This window comes from Bacillus rossius, chromosome 10, assembly GCF_032445375.1.
Source record: "Bacillus rossius redtenbacheri isolate Brsri chromosome 10, Brsri_v3, whole genome shotgun sequence".
Lineage (NCBI taxonomy): Eukaryota > Metazoa > Arthropoda > Insecta > Phasmatodea > Bacillidae > Bacillus > Bacillus rossius.
Window position 1 is genome coordinate 13,370,219 of NC_086337.1, and position 20,932 is coordinate 13,391,150.

General features: G+C 39.5%; 1 protein-coding gene across 2 annotated transcripts in view; it reads right to left on the reverse strand.

Annotated features, from left to right (window-relative positions):
• The window catches only part of LOC134535791 (uncharacterized), a 443,681-nt gene that overhangs the window by 44,403 nt on the left and 378,346 nt on the right, over nt 1–20,932 (reverse strand). For both annotated transcript variants that reach the window (XM_063375065.1, XM_063375066.1), the window contains one exon: nt 17,357–17,662. In XM_063375065.1, the coding sequence (XP_063231135.1) occupies nt 17,357–17,662 (306 nt within the window). The remainder of the gene's footprint in view (nt 1–17,356; nt 17,663–20,932) is intronic.

The window sequence follows — 20,932 nt, forward strand, 5'->3', positions numbered from 1 at the left end:
GTACACCACCAGTCCCCGCACCGGCCCTGGAACTGCCCACAGCGCACACTCCCAGCAGCTTCCTGCTGCGCTTGTACACCACCAGTCCCCGCACCGGCCCTGGAACTGCCCACATCGCACACTCCCAGCAGCTTCCTGCTGCGCTCGTACACCACCAGTCCCCGCACCGGCCCTGGAACTGCCCATAGCGCACACTCCCAGCAGCTTCCTGCTGCACTTGTACACCACCAGTCCCCGCACCGGCCCTGGAACTGCCCACAGCGCACACTCCCAGCAGCTTCCTGCTGCCGCCATCTTGTTTTCAGCACTGCTGGCGCCTTCCCCGATCTCCCACATCACTACGGGACCTCTCAAAACAACAAGTAAACCCGTGGTCTGGTAGAGATTCTATCCAAACCGCTCCTAGCTTTCCAGGCTAGTACCGGAGCTGTGTCGTAGCTCACAACATCGACTCTGCATCGGGCTAGAGAACCCTTGGAGCCTGCTCCAAGCGGTCGGAGCACCACTACCAAGTACGATTCCTACCCAATCACAATCCTGGGCCTTGGAGGAAATTCAGCGGGACACCATTCAGTCTTTCATGGTTTCTTCCCGTACTACTACCAACTTGGCGTCTATTCGGCAGACCGTTCGCCAGCAGGCTAACCGACCATCACTCTTCAGAGTTACTCCACTGGATGTCCTCGTCTCCTCGGATTACCCTTTGACCTGCCGTACCTCAGCCCGGCAGATTTACAGCCGATTAAGGCCCGGAAGTGCCTAAACTCATCCGGCGGCGATCGCAGAGAGCCCTGGCTATAAATGACAACCACAGTGCATATGCTGGAGGGCCTCGGGGTTACCTCGGTACCTCCCCCGACCACTGGACTAGGGCAACGTATCACACCTAGTCGAGCAGTTTACAGCTCTTTTTTAAACCCGGGTGCACCCGAACACAGCGGCGCCTTTCTCGGTCCGTCCATTTCCATGGACCAGATCCATTCACTATGGGACCCTTTGGGGCCGAAACGCCGAGGCTTGGCAGTCGAACCCCCCAGAAAGGCTTCAAACGCATCTGCTGTTGCCTTCAGATGCAGCCAATTCACCATTTCTGGTCCCATACATGCAATTGAGGATGCACTGCGCAGGGTTACGCCCGGCATTGTCCTCTTCAGTTAAGGCGATGCTATGACCAGAGGTTGAGGCTACCCATCCCAACCACTTGGTGCGGAGAGGCTATATATTCGCATCCTTGCACCCATTCTGTGAACCTGTTGGATCATGTCTCGGATACTAGAGCTGGCAACAGCTGCGACACCTCAAGGGACAATCACCTTCCCCGCAGGGTCAGGTCCACTCCCGCCTGTCAGGTAATACATACATGTTTTCCGGAACATGTCCGGCTATCCGCACCTCCTCCCTCCCTGTACCTGCACCTCAAAGGTAGAATCAGGGAACAGCTGATAGACGTGTTAGAATAGGCCTATCAAAGCTCCGACACAAACTTGTTGCCTATCTCAATGACCCGTTGTAACACCCCTCGTGCCTCAAAATAGAATTATTTTGAATTAATTAAAAGGAGCCTTGGAAACTTGCTGGATAAAAAAAAATAAGTTAAATAAATTGATTTACCAGAGGCGACATGAGGTGGGGAACAAACAAAATTTAGGAACTTCCTGTAACAAGCAAGGAGGAAGTTAGGGGATCGTTAAAATCAATAAATAAAAACTACACGATTAACTTGATCTATAGTTTCCCTGTTTTATTTGCCCTGATGAATTATCTTGTTTCCATTATTTTACATACAAAAGGTTTTAACAAGTTTCAAAGATTAACAAAAAGAAAAACAAAAATGGGCCGGCCCGTGATTATTTAAAACAATTTACATTCTTAGTTTGAAGTATAAACATTTGCATTATGAGTTTCACACCCAAAATTGGATGGATCCGATGATTACATTGATAATTAGTTCTATTCGTTCTACATGTTCTTGAGAAAAACACTGGTCGCTGGTGGGTTGGTCATCCGCTTAAGATAGTTCGTAGCTAGGTAAGGGGGAAATGTTGAATTTACGTTACCACCCGGGGTCTTCAAACGATCACGTCGGGTAGTAGAAAAGTTTCTTCTAATGTGACCCACGGAACAGGAAGGGGGGGGTGGCCACGAGATGGAAGCAATCAGTCTCTCCCCATCATCGACCCTGTCTGCAACTGTCCAAATCAAAACTGATTAGAACTTGTATACAGGCAGTCTATGGGGCAGAAAATGCCCAAAAAAAATTTAAGGGAAGAAAAAAGGGGTCGCGAATAATCACTCACCAAAACAGGGGAGTTGCCCAGCACGCTGCCATCGTGGAGTCAGCCAGGGTCTGGAGCTCGCGAATTGCGCGGCAGGACGCGGATGATTTCTTCATTTCAAAAAAAATTAAAAGCTAAAAAAAAAATAACTATTACATTTTATACTACGCAGACAGACTAAACTACTTGAAAAAGATTATAGGGATAGCATCCCTCATTTAGGCGACTACATAGTCGGTTGCGGCCGGATGGAAGTTTTGCAGAGTCTCGTCGACTCGCCGATAATCAAACTGTCCGTCTGCAGTCGCGGCGCGAAGTGTCCAGCGGAGAAACGCGTCTCGTAATTAAAAGTGGCCGCCGGCTCTTACGGGTGGGGGGGGGGGGGTCTGGGCCGCCGAAAGATTCCGAACTTGCCCGAATGCGGGCGGACAAAACTTTGGCAGGAGTTTTGAAGTTGGCATCACTGGGCGACAGTAGAGACCTCTGTCGGGGGGGGGGGGGGGTCTGAGTTAAAAACAATCGACTCGCCCCTGGCGTCCATATAACTCAAGGGAAAGCAAGTGCTGCTCTCTGGCGCCCTAGAGGGTAGGCAAGCGGAGAAGTTCGCGACTTGGTCGCTAGGTAGCGCTTGTGATCAGTTTTAGCGCACCCGTTTTAGCGCGGAGACCTTGAGAACGGTCACCGTTGTCCAGGGGGTTACGACCGGTCATTGGTCTTACTTGGAACTGTGAAGGGGGGGGGGAGGGTAAAAGTGCAACGACGCTGAGAACAAGCGTCCCGTCGTGGCTGCAGAGGAGCGAACATAACACTAATACGTGATGAAAAATTCCAATCTCAGCTCGTCTCTGAGAACTGGTCGCCTGCAGGCTACAGGCTTGTCTATGCAGTTAGGGTCACGAAGAGAAATGATATTACAGGCTTGAGGCGTGACTGAAAGGCGGGGGAAAAGGTACGCTGTCTGCCAGTCAGGGATTAGGCCAGCAAAATATCCGATACGCCGATGGGAAAGGGGCTTCAGAGCACTGAGACAAAGTTTAACTCAGAGGAGTACACCAGACTAACAAATTAAAATTACACTATAGTAAAGCAAATAAAATTTCCACACAAAAATTTAAAATCATAATAAAAATTTAAAATATATCGTGTCGAATTTACTAATTAACGGCACACCGTGTTGCTTGAAAGCACGCCCCTCCACCTGACCGGCTGACGCCAGGCAGGTTTCTCAGGTACACGAGGGCAATCTAGGTTACCCACGTGCACTTACAGATTCTTTAAACTGATTTTCTAGTCTTTTAAGCAATCCGCGTATAGGCCGGGGTGCCACCCGGATTAACCCAGTTAGGGGCGGTGAACTACGTCGCCCCAGGTCGTGAGATCCACGGGCACCCACCACCGACTGAGGTTCAATTCAATAGGATCAGACTGTGGCCGATGCTGCACCGCTGTACTAGCCGAGATTGTTCCCGAGCACATCATCTGCTAGAGGATGCTGATGCCATATTATTTTAATTTTTATCCACTAGAGTGCAGTAGTTTCTACTACCATGGCACCCGCCCTCTTGTCAATAATCTTTGAATCAATCTTGAAATTATGTACTTACAGACCTGATTTTCTAACAGTCGACGAAAAATGCACCTTTGCGGGTTTTGATATATATATTTTAATTATCACTTTGTCCAAAAGGGAAGCCACAACTGTTGCAACTTAGCATATTTTTGCTAAGGGTCCTTTGCACAATTGCTTTATTTCATGACGTCAAGCATTGTTGGTTTTACTAAACAAAATGCCACAGTACCGAAACATATTTGAGGAATATGACACTTCTGTTTTTTGAACCACGCTTACTGTTCTTGATATATCATCAAAATATAATTTCATATTTCAATCAAAAACCATCAAAACCCGAGTCAAATTTATCATATTCGAAAATTTTTCGGCAATAGAGTTACTGTTATATGAGCACATTTTAATATTTCTTCAGCTAGAATTAATATTCCATTCTGAAATTTCAATGCCAAGCAGTTCTGCTTTTTACAAACAGATATCGCTACATTTGGTATTGAAGTGTGTTTTTTATTTTTTGACGTGACAACTTCTAATAAATCAATGAACGCTGGCTGCACGCACGAAAAATTGTCCCACTACGGATGTGTTCTGTTTACGCATGCGTGGAATCTCTCTGGTATGTTGCGGACGGTACAGAGACTCGGCCGGCACGTGGCGGCGTACTGCTCAGGTTTCACCCCGCCATGCTGCAGGGATAGGCGGGTCGCGCCGGTTGGATCACGCCTGCGCATGTCGCCACACACGTCTTGGGGCAGACGACAACATAGCGGGGTTCGAGGTTATTGTTGTGCACCGCGCCACGGGAGTATATTCGCAAGTAAATGGCGTTCTTACAAGTACGTATTATTTTAATTACTAGTGTAAATCAGTATATTTAAACAGTGTTGTATGAGTATTGTTTTAGCTGTGTAACTAAATATTTATTGCTGGTATGATACTTTTCACGCTTTAGTATGACATTGGTAATTATTTGTGATGAGTTATAATTTGTTCAACTAAATCACACACTGTATTATAGTTATGAGCCCACGAGCGTGTAAATATTTCGAGTCCAACAGAGAATATGCTAGTTAAAAGAAATTCAAACAAATATCGTGCGTGTAATATTATTAATAATTTATAACATCTGAAACAAGAATTTTAATATGGCCTCATGGCAGAGAGGTTAGAATGGCTGATTTCCAATCCAAAAGTTGTCAGTTCGAATCCCGGCAGGTGCGAATTTTTTTTTTTGTACTTATAAAAATAAATACGGTGCACGCAACATTTCAAAAGTAATAATTATATTTGAATTAATTAATGCAAATAAAAGTAAATTTATTAATTAAATTGTACATTTCGTTTCACTCCTTTGTATCCATACAAAATAGTGATAATTCAATAAAAATGATTCAATTTTATTCATAAAAGTATGCAGAGGTAGATTTTAAAATACAAAAGATAGAAAAACTTTTAAAAAAATTCTTCCTCAAAGAATATAATATTTTTAATGCCTAAATGGTTTTGTTGCAAAAACCTATTACGGCACAGTCTCAGGCCGAATATGATATTTCATTTTCTTCTGGATCAATCATTTCATCAATGTTTTGTTATGATGTTGTCACGTTAAACTATCGTCCGTAAACCGACTTTACAGACAACCAATTTTTTTTTTTTTTAGTGTGGTATGTGATATGCTCTATTAGGATCGCAAGAATTTCTAGACATCAAGGGAAGAGTAATTATCCTCCATTATACTGTTTGTCAGCTTTTATAAGGAAAGGATTCGACTCAGTAATGAATCACTTTTTGTTACCGGTATCATGACACACGGTAACGTTTGTGGTTTAAAAATAAACAAAAAGTATTTGCTGTATCAAATACTATAAGTGGCCTGTATCCCGATAACAAAGACCTGTGACCCGTGACCCGTGACCCCGTCGGTCAGGGCGAGAGCCGAAACGAATCGACTGGAATAGACATGGTTCAATGAAGCGTGACCCGTGAACCGTGAACCGTGAACCGGGTCATCCTAACCACGTGACTCCCGTCTACGCCAAGGCATACACCGGGACCCGGTCCCGGGATCGGAATCAATTGACCCGTAACCCGGGTCACCAAGAATCTTTGCCGAGACCATCAGCGAAACGCCCAGAAGAGAACTGGATCACTGAACGGTGATCCGAAACCACGTACCGGATCCCTGGGGTGTTCTTTTAGGCTATAAGTATAAGGGGGCCCGTCAGCGCCACAGAACACAGAACAACACCGAGAGATACACTTCACGACCGGACTGCATGGGATCGTCACTGGCTTGACCGCCCGCCTAAGACGTCACGCTGCTGGAGGAAGAGGCCATGCCAGGATGGACACTGGAGAACACAGCGCTCCCGCACTTGGAAACTTTCAACGTGTGGTATGCAAGTGAGACGCCCGAGTGATTGGTTATGGCGGGAAGAAGACGAAGAGTTGATGTTGTACTACCGCTGGTAGTTATTGAGAGGCGAGGTGGCGAAGGTGCGGCGTGAGGTGGGGCACACATCACCAGAAGTGCGACGGACGGATTGGACTTGACGAGCTACGAAGGCGCTCTGAGCAGACAGCGAGAGAGGCCATTCTGTTTGTGGTTATGAGTGGTCAGAGAGACTCCAGTTGCAGTTCGATAAATCATCGCGGACGTCATCGAGAAGTACAAGTGTGAAGACGGAGCGGACGTTTCCAGACCTGGTGTCAGAGGTCGGCACGAGGAATTTGTAGCTGTCGCAGTTGCTGCTGTGCGTCAGCGGACGGATACCGGGCAGCCAATGCAAGCCGCCTCCAATCAGGTCACCAGAGGGCGACCACCTGAACTACTAAAACCGACAAGGCGAGTGGAGTTTCATATTTAACGTCAACCACGTCGGACGGGATTCACTTCCGAGTAGGAACTTGTAAACAGAATTAATGTAAATATTTGATGTCCCAGTCAGAAGACGTTGCTGATAGTTCTTGCTGTTTATTTTTTGTTTGCACTTAAAGTAAATTTAAGACTGTTGTGTGTTTATGTTTGAAGTAAATAAAATGTGCAAATTGTTGGATATTCGTTTGGTAAATTGAAACTCTTCCACCTAACAAGCAATTTTTTATGCCAAAAACTAATTAGTAATTTATATCAGGGCGCTGTGGATTGTCCTCCATTATTTTGAGTGCTGGGCATTTCGAAGGCTCCATTTTTTAAAGTTAGTAGTAAGAAATTGTTTCCCGCATTATTTTCTAAAAGTTTCACATTGTTTGCAGCTTCCCACTAGAAGTTTACTAGTGAGTCGGCCTTCCGGCTGAAGAGAGCCATCTTAAAGGATTTAACATAATATTGTCAGCTCATCAGAATTGTAATTGTTTGTTCTGCACGTTGAGCTCCATGTAATTTATATGTTGAATAAGTGCCGTTGTGACTTTCAAAGCACGGCATCACGATTATTTTTTGAAGATTGTTAGAGATCTCTCCCCCCAGAGTTCCCCAACAATTGGTTTAAAATTTCCCATTGTGAAATATATTGTAAGTGTTGATTTGGTGACAGGAATTCTCCAATTAAAAGAAACTCCGAATACAATTGCATGTCTCATTACGAAAAGAATGCATGCAGAGTTTGTTTGGTTAGAAATAACCTGTTACGCTGAGAAAACGAACATTAGTCTTGCCAGATACAGTCAGGAGCACATGGAGAAAACTAACCGAAGTCTTGCGAAATTCAGCGCAGTGAATACATTTAAATGTATGTATAATAATTATTAGCTTAGCATAACTATATAATTTTTTATGCATACATATATTAGTAGCATGTGTATGCTAAGCAAATTAATAATTGTACTATGCATATGAATTCTATTTACATTAATCTCCTAAATGTAACATTGTACATCGCAAGATAGCTGTTGATTTCCTCCGCATGCTCTTGATTGTATTTGGCAAGAATGCTGTTGGTTTACTCTGTGTGTTCCTGGTTATATCTAGAAAACCATCTCTGCATGCATTTTAATTTTCGTAATGAGACATGCAATTGTACTTGGAGCTTCGTTTATTTGGTGAATTTCTGTTACCAAATCAGCACTAACTTTTTTATCATGAAGAATTTATTTTTAAAACATTGATTTCTGAGTATAAAATTAAAACAGCTGATAAACAATCACGCAATACGATTTATTTTCCCTTGATCGTGAAAGAGCATCTTGCATCTCACAATAAAAAAAAAATCAATACAACTCAACACAAAATGTGGTGACATATTTTGGTTAGTAGCAGAACTGCTTAGTATTGAAATTTCAGAATGGAATAATAAATCTCACTACCAAGAAAGAAGATTGTGATGAAGCATCTGAAGCTGGCAAGATCATAGACTGCAAATGAAGCGCTAAGATCGAACTTTGTAAACATCGCGTTTAAATTAATTATTCTGATTAAGCTTATTATAGTCACTGGGTTGGTGATGGCAGTGTGTGTTATATTTCTCCGTGTGATCTTGAATATTCCTGTCAACATTTTGTTGGTTTTCTCCGTGTGCTCCAGGATATTTCTGACAAGAATTTTGTTGGTGTTTCTGTGTGCGCCTAATTATTCCTGGCGAGACTTCTGCTGATATTCTTCGAGTGTGCCTGGTTTTTCCTGAGAAAACAAACCTTGCATATAATTTTTTTTTCATAATAAGCTAAGTAATATTATTCAGAGTTTCGTTTACTTAGTGAATTAATTACTGTTACTAAAAAAGCACTTCCAATATATTATTTTGTGGAATTCAAACAAAAGAGAACATTACCAGAGGTTACTGTTTCTTAAAACAACTGACAAACACTATCATGAAAGACGAACTTCCTTCTCCTTGATGTCTAGCAAAGCCTTCCTTCTCTTAGATCGTGAGAGAGCATTTGTGATGAAGCGTTGAGACCAAAACATTATAAACGATGTGTTAAATTATTCTCATCAAGCTTGCGATGATCACGGGGTCGATGATGAAAGTGTCCTTGCAGCTGGCGTTATATTAAAATACTCCAAGGATCTTATTAATATTTATTATATACATGCGAGGAAGATGATAGCACCATAATAGATTTATTACACATAATGGTAAGATCCTAACATATTGATCAACCGGTTAAGACTTCTACATGCTTCACTTTGAGCAGGAAACTATTTGGATTTCAAGGAAGTATCCTTCATGCTTAAAAAACTTAGGGAAGCTGGCTTCATACAATAATGTATTGTATTACTTGCATGAGTGTTATATTGAGGAAAAAAATATATATTTTGATTTCAAAAGTAATAGTTTTATTTCTCAAAATCTGATTTCTAACTACTGTCGAGTTCTCTTAATGCAACTTCTAAATTAAAGATTTTAAGATCATCACCAATGACTGATAAATTTGAAAGTAATAATAAAGTTATACCAGCAATTATGTAAGTTCGATCAAAAAATGCGTTAAAATCATTTGGAGTTAAATGTTGTTGAAGCAATGGGAGCATTTGGAAAATTAGAAAACCTTGAGCTCTTAGAGCAATTTGAGAACTTGGAGCAATTGGAGCATTGGGAGCATTGGAGTACTTGGAGCTGTTGGCCAATTGGAGCATTGGGAGCATTGGAGCAATTGGAGAACTTTGAGCTGTTGAGCCAAAGACAGGAGGAGCCAAAGACTTTTGGAGCCGAAGACAGCTGGAGCCAAAGCCATTTGGATGCATTGTATCCTATCGCATCTTGCGACTGATCTTATTTTACTATTGATTCTGGATCATTATGACTGTAAGGTCAATTGGCCTCGTTGTTCGGAGACATCTGGTCTATGATCCTCGTGGTTTGAAGAAACTTGGCGTATACATCTAACATTGTACAAGACCTGGTTGGACGGTAATCCAAGTGTCGAAAAATTAGACTAGCATCGTAGGCACAGCGACAGCGTATTTATTTCGTCGGACAGGTATATTTTATAGAGTCTTTTTCGTAGAGAGAATGATTAATAAACTCCACAAAAGTTAATGGTAAATATAATTTAAAATTTATTTGAATCTTTAGTTACTCTTATCACTGATTGAGAATCGCACCAAGGATGGAATTAATTGGGTCAATTATTAATTAAATAATTAATTGTTCTTACGATTTTTGAAATTTTCTCCGAATTTATAGCTTAATAAATACAAATTTCTAAGATTGCGGCCAAGATGGCCAACAAATTGGCGGGTGCCCTGGCAATACATAATTACTGCACTCCAGTTGATAAAAATTAAACTAACATGGCGATAGCACACTTTAACAGACGAAGACATTATGTCGGAAGCGACTTTTAACAGATGAATACAAGTTGGCGGATGTGACGTCATACTTGCTGGCTGTATATATATATATATATATATATATATATATATATATATATATGGGGGGGCGGGGGTCAGTCTGTCATTGACTTCTGTGAAGGAAGGATCTGTCTTTTTTTTTTTTTTGGCTCTCGCCAAATTGGAATCAAGTACTTTATGATCTGAGTGCGTTTTTGATTAAAATTTTATTAAAATTGTAATTAAGTTATGTTTTATTAATTTTTAAATTTTTCTCATTTTTTCTATAATAATTGCGGATTTTCAATATAATATACTTCACTTCATGATTAAAAATGGCGGAATATTTTAAAAAATTTTATTATGTAATTTTAAAATTTGTCCCGATTTTCTAGCATAAAACAAACGGATTTTCAAGATGGCGGGCGTAACGTAAATAAAACGGTTATGTAACAATTCAAAATGGCGGCCGTGACTTCCAAATGGTTGAGATGGCGGCTTATGGCGGCATGACTATGGGGAATTTAAGTCGCTGAGTTCATTTTGTTTTTATAAGGCAAAAGTCCTTTGAGGTTTTTCGAATTACAAATTTTTTAATTCTTTGCTGGTTTTTTCCCCTTCAAAAATGTTTTTTTAATTTTTTATTTTATTTTTTATTTTTTGGCGTAAGGTTTTTTTTTTAAAAAAAAACTGAAAATTTTGGTGAATTTTTGCACATTTATGTTTTTTTTTTTTTTTTTTTTTTTTTTTTAGATATTTTTGAGGGTTGTTTTTGGCAATTTCTGGGTAAATATTTTGGCCAAAGTCAAGGTCATCTTAGATGGCATCCGAAATGGCGAACTGGTTCATCGGCTTCTTTCCTGGCACCCTGTTTCCTGACCGGCCAATATATACTACTATAAGTGTATTAGCAACATGCGAACACAAGCATTAGCACGTTACCGAGGTTAGGTTTTACACACATCTGGGTATTACTGAATGAATGCTCACATTTTAATTTTTAACGACTACTTTAGTATTAGTGGCGTAACTGGAACGCAAGGATTCTTAATTATCATCACTTGCGCGAATTCTCGACATCCATTATAGTACACTAAGTGAATTTCGGTTGAAAATATTTGTAGTAAGACAACAAACGCAAGAGTTAATATTTTAGAAATAGTCCATTTGAAAGAAAAAAAACCAAAAATTGAAAAATTCAACATGACGTGTCAGACCGAGCCTTGAGCGCAGAACATAGTATTTCAAACAAAAGGAAAATACTTTAGTAGAAACCTATTTTATTTTTCATCCAACCAAAGAAATGTAAATGATTTTTTTTTTCTGACACTAAAAAAGCTGAAGTAAAATTAATTTGGCAGACTAGATTTTTTTTCTCCCTTAGTATCTCACTTTCAGAAGGTTGTTTACCCTACCCAGCCCGTTAAATTCCTGGCATAACACGCCTTGTTTACGCTGTGTAAGTTTCGATTGATATCTGAGCTTCAGTGGTGGATTATTTCCATACTGCCACCACAAGATTATTGATTCAATAAAACTGAACTCAGACAGAATATTAGTACACAGAGATTGTGGGTTATGTTTTCCTGGGAATGTATGTACAATATTTAACTGACAGCGCGCATGATAAAGCTACTGGTCACTGTAGCTGCAATGAAGATAAGTAGTAAGCAAATGTATGTCCTGGCACAGGCGCAGGCGCGAGGTGCCTGTGCCGGTCCGTCATCTTGCATTTATGATGTCTAGGCAGCCATCTTAGATGACCTTGACCTTCAAAATTAGCCACAATTTACCCAAAAATCGCCAATAATCGCCAAAATATCCATTTTTTTTTGGAAAAAAATCCCGCCAAAAATTCTGAAAAAATTCCACAATTCGAAAATTAGGATTTCGAAAAACCTCAAAAGTCATTTTGCATTAGAAAGAACACAAATTCCTAAAAGAGGCTTAAGCATCCATATCTACAGCCTCTAATAAGCCTCTGACGTCATCTAGGATTATGACGTCATCGTTGTAATTTCCTTTACGGCCGCCATCTTGAAAATCCGTAATTTTTGTTAGAAAATCGGAAATTTTTTTAAAAATCATAAAAACATTTAATCGATCTCATTTAATAATAAAAATTAAATAAAAAAATATTTTAAAAATGTACCTACACTTTTGACATGAAGCTTGGAATCCTCGGTTCGAACCCGGTGAGAGCAAAAAAATAAAAATGGCGATCGATTCTTCCTCCACGGAAGCCGCTGGCATACTGACCTCACACCACTCATTTCAAAGTATATATATAGTATAGTCATAATGTGTGGTTAGAGGGAAGTAATTTTTGGAAAGATAATTTTTTCTGGAAAAGATCTTGTATGTTCACCTTTATCTTTGGAATGAAATCACCTGAAATTCGCAATGGGGAACATGCCGCCATCTTGGAAAAATGGCGGATAAAATAGGTTTTTCTTATTTATCTCGTAAACCGTTGCTTTTACAAGAAAACTACTACAGAATAAAAGAAAGATAATTAAATTTTACATAAAACGTTTTTCTTTCAATTTTTATCTATCTTTTACAGTTGAAAAGTAATGGTCAATTTAAGCTAATGATTAAGTGCGAAAGTCTGAATTTAGTAGGTTCATCCTTAATCACGCCTAAACAGTACGACTGATATATGTGAAGTTTTGTCAGCAGATAGACAATGACCTAAAATAACATATTGTTAACTTTTTAACTCAATAGTATAAATCACAAATAAAGGGGCAAAACAATGTTTCATAAATCTTTATAAGAAGATTAAGTCAATGTCAACATTTTAAAAGATATCACATACCTGGACAAATCCTATGCAGCTAGCCATACGTAAACCAATACTGGGCAAATATTTAAATGTTATTTTCTGCATGCTTACATATGTTAATAGTTTGGAATGTTAGTATTATAGTATAAATACAGAATTAACAGAGTCTTAATGCGAAAATTAAGTTTATCGGTGCACTAATAGTTTTATTCGGACACCAGTTACTGAGTCAGGCGTCTTCGCTTTGGGTTCGTAAGTTTCTTAATGTTTGAACAGTTTTCATTTTGTCTATCACTATTCTCCAGTTCATCATGAGAGTCATCTTCATCAACAAATCCAAGTGCATCAAGGTCAGCGTCCACAATTTGCAATCTTTTACTGCAAGTCTCACCAGCACACACACCACACATTGTAGAACACTGAAGACCACTTTTCCTGCAATCACAATTTCTTTCACAACCAGATTTGCAATTGCAGTGCACAAGATGGAGCAAATAGTCTGGTGCTGGAGGAAGAGTTGTAGGAATTGGTTTAAATGTTCCATGTTTTATCTTCCATCCCCAGTCACCTTCTGGGAGATAATTACTGCGCCATGCCTGAACTTGATGGTAGACTCGTAGACTGTGCTGCCGAGCTGCTGCAGAAGTTGGTGGGAGGGATGCTAGATCTAGTACATAGTTGAGAGGCTTTTTACCGACACATTGCATGCACTTTTTGTATCTAGTCGTATCTAGACCATCCTCAGTTTTACCACCATATAGCTTAATGAAGAATGCCTCACCTGCAGCTGCTATTTCATCTGGTGATGCTGCGGTATCATTGAATTTTCTCCCAACAGATTGTAGTTGAACGTTATCTTTAAGCTTACTAAAACCAGTTCTATGTCCCTTTTAGTATGGTCTGGATGTTGTATCACAGCCCATCATAGCATGTATCAACATAATGTGTTCTATCATGTTTCCCAATCCATCTTGCATCTTCAAGCTGCTCTAAATTTTCTTCTGTGTATTAGAACTGCTCGGAGTTAGTATATGCACCTCCTCGTTTGTACGAGCCAAGCCTGCAATAAGTACAAATAGGTCCGAGTCTTCCCCTACCACAACTGAGTTACGACCTTTCCTTGCTTCCTCCAAGGCTGTACCAACTATGAGTGTATCCGCATCTGTAGGAGCATGGAATACTGCATAATTTGCTTGCCATAGGTGGTTAGCAAGCTCCCTAACAAAACTTATTTTATTTTCTGTGTTGGCCAAGAATTTATGCTTGGCAACAATTGCATCCGTAGAGGTATTGACAGCGAAGTTACTGCTTGATTTATCAGAAGCACGTCTTAAATGTGCTACATCCTTAGTACTTGATTGATATTCATTAAACACAACTACTACATTTTGGCCATAAGTCCTCCTTACATAACTCAAGTACACTTCACATATTTCACCATAAGTTGCAGGTTGTGGCCAAGGAACTCTTTGAAGAAGGTCACCACCATCAAGAACAAATATGGGATTTTCTGGTAATGCACAGCTGCTACTACACATCTCTTCAATAACAAGTTTCATTTCTGACTTAGTGCCCTTTCGGAGAGTAATATTGTCAAATAATGCTTGTGGGAGAGGTGCCAGTTCGTAGCGAAACATTCTTTCAATTCTTGTTCGGTTTTCACAACACATGCAATCCTGTGAAATAGTTGATTAAGATTTACTTCAACATGTTTTCCTGCGAACAGCACAGTTTTTCCCATGTTTGCACAAGTGAATACTTGTTCTTTGCATTTGAGAGAGACACTTTGAAAGTTTTTACCCACAACTTTCTTTATTGCAGCTTCACCTATTTCTTTGACATTATCGCAATTCACCCTATTATATGCAATCATTCCTGAAGCTAATGACACAAGGCGGTAGTCTATTTGATCGAATGGAGAGTGAAGTCTCAACCAATCAGTAAGTTTATTTGCATCAATTTTTTCACGAATCTTGCACGATCTTTACAAGTCTGTATGTTGCTCAGATGACATGTATGAAACACTAGCGCATGTCTCCATTGCTTCACTTGCTTTAAGTGTTCCTGGCATAGCATTAATCCATCGGCCAAGAACATTTTCTGTCAACCCACGTCTACGTGTAAGGCCTCCTGCTGTCTTAATTCCTTTCACAAGCACCTGTTCTATAGTGAGGTCAGACCAAACACCAGACCAAAATTTGTCTGATCTTCGAATTGTAAAATACTCTAGCTTCACAAATCTTTCGAATTCGTGTGAGGGAAGAACAGATTCAATTTTAAGCATGGTTTGGAGGTACAAGTGCGCAGATTTCGCATAGTGAACATGTCCAGCAGCATGAAGGTGACACAACATGCACTGAACAGCATATAAGTGTAGCCTCCAATCGCTAGTTCGTTCAGCTCTGATAAAGTCATGGATAATTTCTACTTGATGAAAATATTGTATCCAAAGTCTCGCTGTGCGACTTGCCTTTTCAAGCTCATTGATGGTCTCTTCCATTATACAAAGAATGTTCTCAATGTTTTGTATATCTACCTGTTTCAGATCATCTTGCTTTTCCAATACATCCATGTACAAATTTTTCAAGATGTCGATACTTTCTTTGGTAATTTTACCTTCATTTAAACAAAGCTCATACAGCAAAGTGGCAATTGCAGTTCGGGTAAGCGTGTGTGCTCGAATAGCCCGGGCCAATGCATGTCCAGACAACATGTGTATGATAGACTTTTTGGCAAACACTTGCTCCCAGAGTTCTTAAATGCCACTGCTTGCCATAATTTTGCCAATGGCTCCCATATAGCTCATCAACAAATGAAAGCCTCCTAAACGAACTACAATAGAAGAAATCATGTCATCATCTACAGCACCAGCGACAATAACCATAGCTTTTATGAAAAGAGGTTGGTCGAAAGTAACAATACATGTTTGATTTAGTTTTTTGCACTCTTCAGCAGCAAATCTGAGGCATGTATAAATTGTGGTCATGTTACTTGCTTCTAGATTTATGAATGGAAGAGGCATCACAGTTGATGTTTCAAATGATGTTTGATGTTTTATGTTTGAAATTTTTCACAAACACTGATAACAGGCAATGACCAGTTTACTTATTAACTATCAATAAGATTATTTTTGCATTTTTAAACGTACGTTTAACAGTATACATTAACACATATAACACATAAGGGAGTTTCCAAAACGAGGAGGCAAATCAAACTGCTGATTGAGTAAATACCATGAGACAGGCAAGGATTTCAATGACATTACTCATAGAAAACTCACCATAACTTTTCAACTGTAAAAGATAGAGAAAAATTGAATAGAAACATTTTTATGTAAAATGTAATTATCGTTCTTTTACTTCTCTAGTAATTGTCTTGTAAAAGCAACGGTTCACGAGTTAAATAAGAAAAACCTATTTTGTCCGCCATTTTTCCAAGATGGCGGCATGTTCCCCATTGCGGACTTCAGGTGATTTTCTTCCAAACATAAAGGAGACCCTACAGAACATTTTCTACCAAAAATTAGCTTTCCAAAATTTGTTTCCTTCTACAGCCATTTTTTGACATATTATGACTATACTAATATATCATCAGCTGGTATGTTGTAATGTCCGCCATCTTGAAAATCCGTAATTTCAATGCTAGAAATTCGGAATTTTTTTATATTAATAAAAAAATTATTAATTAAATTTTAATAAAAATATTTCAAAAAACACTGTTTCACTTTTCGTTACAGCCACCATCTTGGAAAACCATATTTTTATGGTACATATTTGGAAAAAATCTCAAAAATTATAATAATATTTTATTAATCACATTTTAATAAAACTTTATTTAAAAACGCACTTACGGCCTGAACTCCTTGGTTCGAACCTGGTAAGAGCAAAAAAGTCGATAGACCCTTCTTCCATGGAAGCCACCTGCCGACTGACCTCCAACCACCAATACCAAGGCAAGCTGGTGTGACATGATGTCCGCCATATTGTTTTCTTCTGCTGGAGGCCACCATATTGTTTTCGATTACTAGAGTACGCCACTATCATGTTAGTTTAATTTTTACCCACTAAGTGCAGCAATAATTTATTATTACAGTGGCACCCACCATCTTGAGATTTGGACACCATCTTGGAATTGTGTAATTATTTGGCTAGAAATTCGGGGAAAGTCCCAAAATTCATTAAATAACTTTGCAATCAATATACTGATTGATCTTATCAGTGTCCTTGGTTGGATAATTTATCGTTGCAATAATTTTTAATTTTATGTAAAAAACATCAATTTCAATAAATAAGGTGATAAGTCATAAAAGATGTATAGTTTCCCAGCCAACCATCATCCTTTAAGACGCTATGTCCGCCATCTCGGACCTATAAATTCAGGGAAAGTTCCTAAATCCATCGAAAACAGGCACCTCGCGTCTGTGCCTGTGCCAGGACATACTAAGATACCTGTGGACTTGGTGGTGGCGTTGAAGACGAGCATGTGGCGCGGGTTGTAGCCCGCGGACGTGAGCACGCACACCCTGACTTGGTAGGCGGTGTGCGGCTGCAGGCCGGTGAACACGAGGCTCGTCTCCTCCGTGACGCCGCGAGCCACCTCCGTGGCGCCGCCAGCCGGCACGAGCCAGTACTTGTAGCCGTGCATGACGCCCCTGAGCCCGCGGCAGTCGCGTGGCTGCTCCCAGCGGACCTCGAGCGAGCTGTTGGTGGCGCTGGCGACAGCTGCCTGGCTGGCTGTCGGCGCCACCTCGGGCGCTGCGAACATCAACAACCATTATCATCTGCATTAGCAAGTATGCATGTCCATCACCAGTGAAAATGTATGTTTCACCTGTTTTGAGTCCCTTTTTGCACAAAAACCCATACTTCATACTTGTAAATTACTTGGGCATGTTGGGTTTTGTATCTTCGTGAGATGGTAGTGTTCTTCGCCTCAGAAAAAGGGTCTCAAAACATGTGAAACATACATTTTTACTGGTGATTGACATATCGAGTTTTGCACAATAGCTCCTCATATATATTATTTAAACCGTAATTTAAAAGGAAATATATGTTTTACAGTAAACTTACCGATAAATAATTTATTGTAATATAGTCATTTTAAATCTACGTGATTTTGAGTTGTAATTTTGCACAATCATGATTATTTCAGCTTACGATTTAATTTGAACCGCTTTACATTTTTTAGAATGCAAGATTATTAGAAATGGAAATGGAAATAATTAAGGCTTTATAGAAGAACCATTACAGAACCATTACAGAACAGTACGAGAATCACTGTGGTGGGGTGGTCATACCCCTTGCTTTCCACCCAGATCAGACAGACCTGGGCTTCTAGCAACAGGATATAGAGAGGACGTTTCTGTGAAAAAGTGTGTTTTCTAAAATAAAAAGATCCTTCAACAACAACAAAAAAAGTGTTTTTTTTTTTTGTTATTACAATGCGGAAAATTTATTTAAAACGCTTGTTTTGAATTACACCAGTGATGTTTTACTGTGACAGTCAGGGAAAATCTTCGAAGATGGACAACAAAGATAAATACATAATAACACGGATAAAAAGTTTTAATGTCGTGAGTGTATTTTATTTCTTCATCCCTCATTCGCCTTAAATAACCTTGGTTTCGACTAGATGTCGTAGCGTGAATCATTCGTTAACAGACTATTAAAACTCTGGTTGAACAAGGCGTCGAGATAAAAAATAAAGCTGTCTTGTTGCAGTGTCACTAGAGGCTACATTCAGTAAAGCCTTTTCTAAACAATCATTATACTTAATTAGACATCCAGCTAATGAATTAAAAAATAGGTTTAGTTTGGCCATGGCAATGTTGTTAATTTGGGTTTTGGATTTTTAAATTCTAACACAAATAAATTAATAGTTTAACCATTAATTAGCACAAAATCAATTCATGACACGTTAATAACAGCCAATTTTCAACCTTTATTATTTATTTAAGTATTCTTATTCACTCTTTCATTTGCTAGGTCCATTCCCATTATACAGTTCACCCCATTGGCTTTGGACGAGGCACGTGTGTGCACATATCTTCACTGGAACGTGACAGTTGTGTCTTTAAGCTAAGGCGCCACAGAAATGTACTGAAGTTGACTTGACCTGACCTGATTCGGGTAAGTAATTCGACTCGCTTGTTCTGTACGGGCGCGGCGCCACTGCGACATATAAGACTCGACACGACTGCAGTGGAGCAACCGGACCTTGACCGGGAGGGGGGGGTTGGGGGTGGGGGCTTAATTGTATCCCCTTGGAAAGGGTACCTTTCATAATTTTGGTGGCGGTAATGTAGCTGGGTATTAACTGGATAGGTACCCTTTCCGATTTCTTAAAATGCTTATTATTTTCTGCTTTAATATCCTGAAAGTTACCCCCTTGGAAAGCTAACCTTTCCAGTTGCGACATGGTTAGGTTAGGTTAGGTTAGGTACCTTTCCAGTTTATTTTCTGCGGTGTCATTATACAGAAAATCCTGAAAGGTAGCCTTTCCGAGGGGATACAATTCTGTCGTCCCACCAGACTCAGCACCCCCCCCCCCCCCCCCCCCCCCCATTTTTACTATCACCTTCCCTTTCTCTCTGCGCGTTGCCTAGAGTCCAGCAAGCTGGAAGGAACATCAACAGAGGAATTCCTGATTGAAGCTGTGCGTGTTAATAAACTGCTGTACGATACCGATGATAAACATTTTGGTGACACAATACTATAATTTAAAATATGGGCAGAAATAGCTGTTAAATACGGAATTAAACCAGGTGGGCATCATATTTTTACTGTCACAGATCAGTTAATACTATTATTGTATTTATATTGTTAAGGTTTACATTTTTATATTTAGCGATAATAATACATTGAGGCTTGAAAATGTTGCGGATTTATTTTATGTCAAACTATAAATTAAGTTTACTTCTGTGTTACATTCACGATTGGATCAAAAATTATTTTTTACATCCTAAATGACTGTGAGACAGTAGTACTAAATAGTTTTAAGAAGAGCGATATAATCCATGCGTAATCTTAGACTTCACTGTACAATAAAAAACAGCCAATAAACATTACAGAACGTCAACAACAACAAACCATTTCATTGGTAAGCCTGACGCTCAACGAATCTGCCAAATTTTCAGGGCCTGTAATAATACCTTCATGCGTATGTAATACCTTTTTATTTCAGGTCATATGGTCAAAACATTGTGGATGAAGTTGCGGGGTCCGTAACGAAGCAGTGTAAAGTGTTTGAAGCTAATTTTAGAAGTGAAAACGAAGCTGCTTCTTGCAAGCCGTGGAAATATTCACAACAATGGCATTTATACAGACTTACAACAAAAGATAGGTTCAGAAAAACGGAGAACATATCCAATTAATTTGGAGACAGTATGCAGCCATGATCTGATGATATATCTTAGCCTACCAAATATTTACAGAATGAGCGAAAAGTAAAAAAAAAAAAAAGCTAAGGTTACCGAATCGGCTTTTGATTTTATTCGTGAACAAGCAAAATATGAGTCATTTTCTTAAGAAAAAGACACATGGCGACGTGAATTAATGCAACCACCTGATGGTCTCAAACTATTTTTCAACTCTATGTAGGCGGCAGCAAAAACACACAAACCTTCAGAGTGGTGTTAAGCGTAAGATGTTTGCTGCTGTCTCCGAAGCTGAAAACCAAATGGAGGACCTGACTTCGTCTACAGCTCCACAATATGTAACATTCCCATGTACACTTTTGTAAACATCACTCTTACCAGTGAAGTATGAGTGGACTACCAATAAGTGATATTTTTTGAAGTTATCTGGAATCTGTATATGGTTATGTTTAGTTTATTTTTTTTTATATATATTACCTACCTCAAAATACATTATGATCACATAAAATTATTGCTAATATTTCATTTTTGTAAAGATCCAGTAGATATCTATTTAAACAATGTATGCTGACATTTTAATTTTTATTATTACATAACCGTTTTCTTGTATAATATTTTATTATCTTAGTCTAGGATTACATTGTTTTTA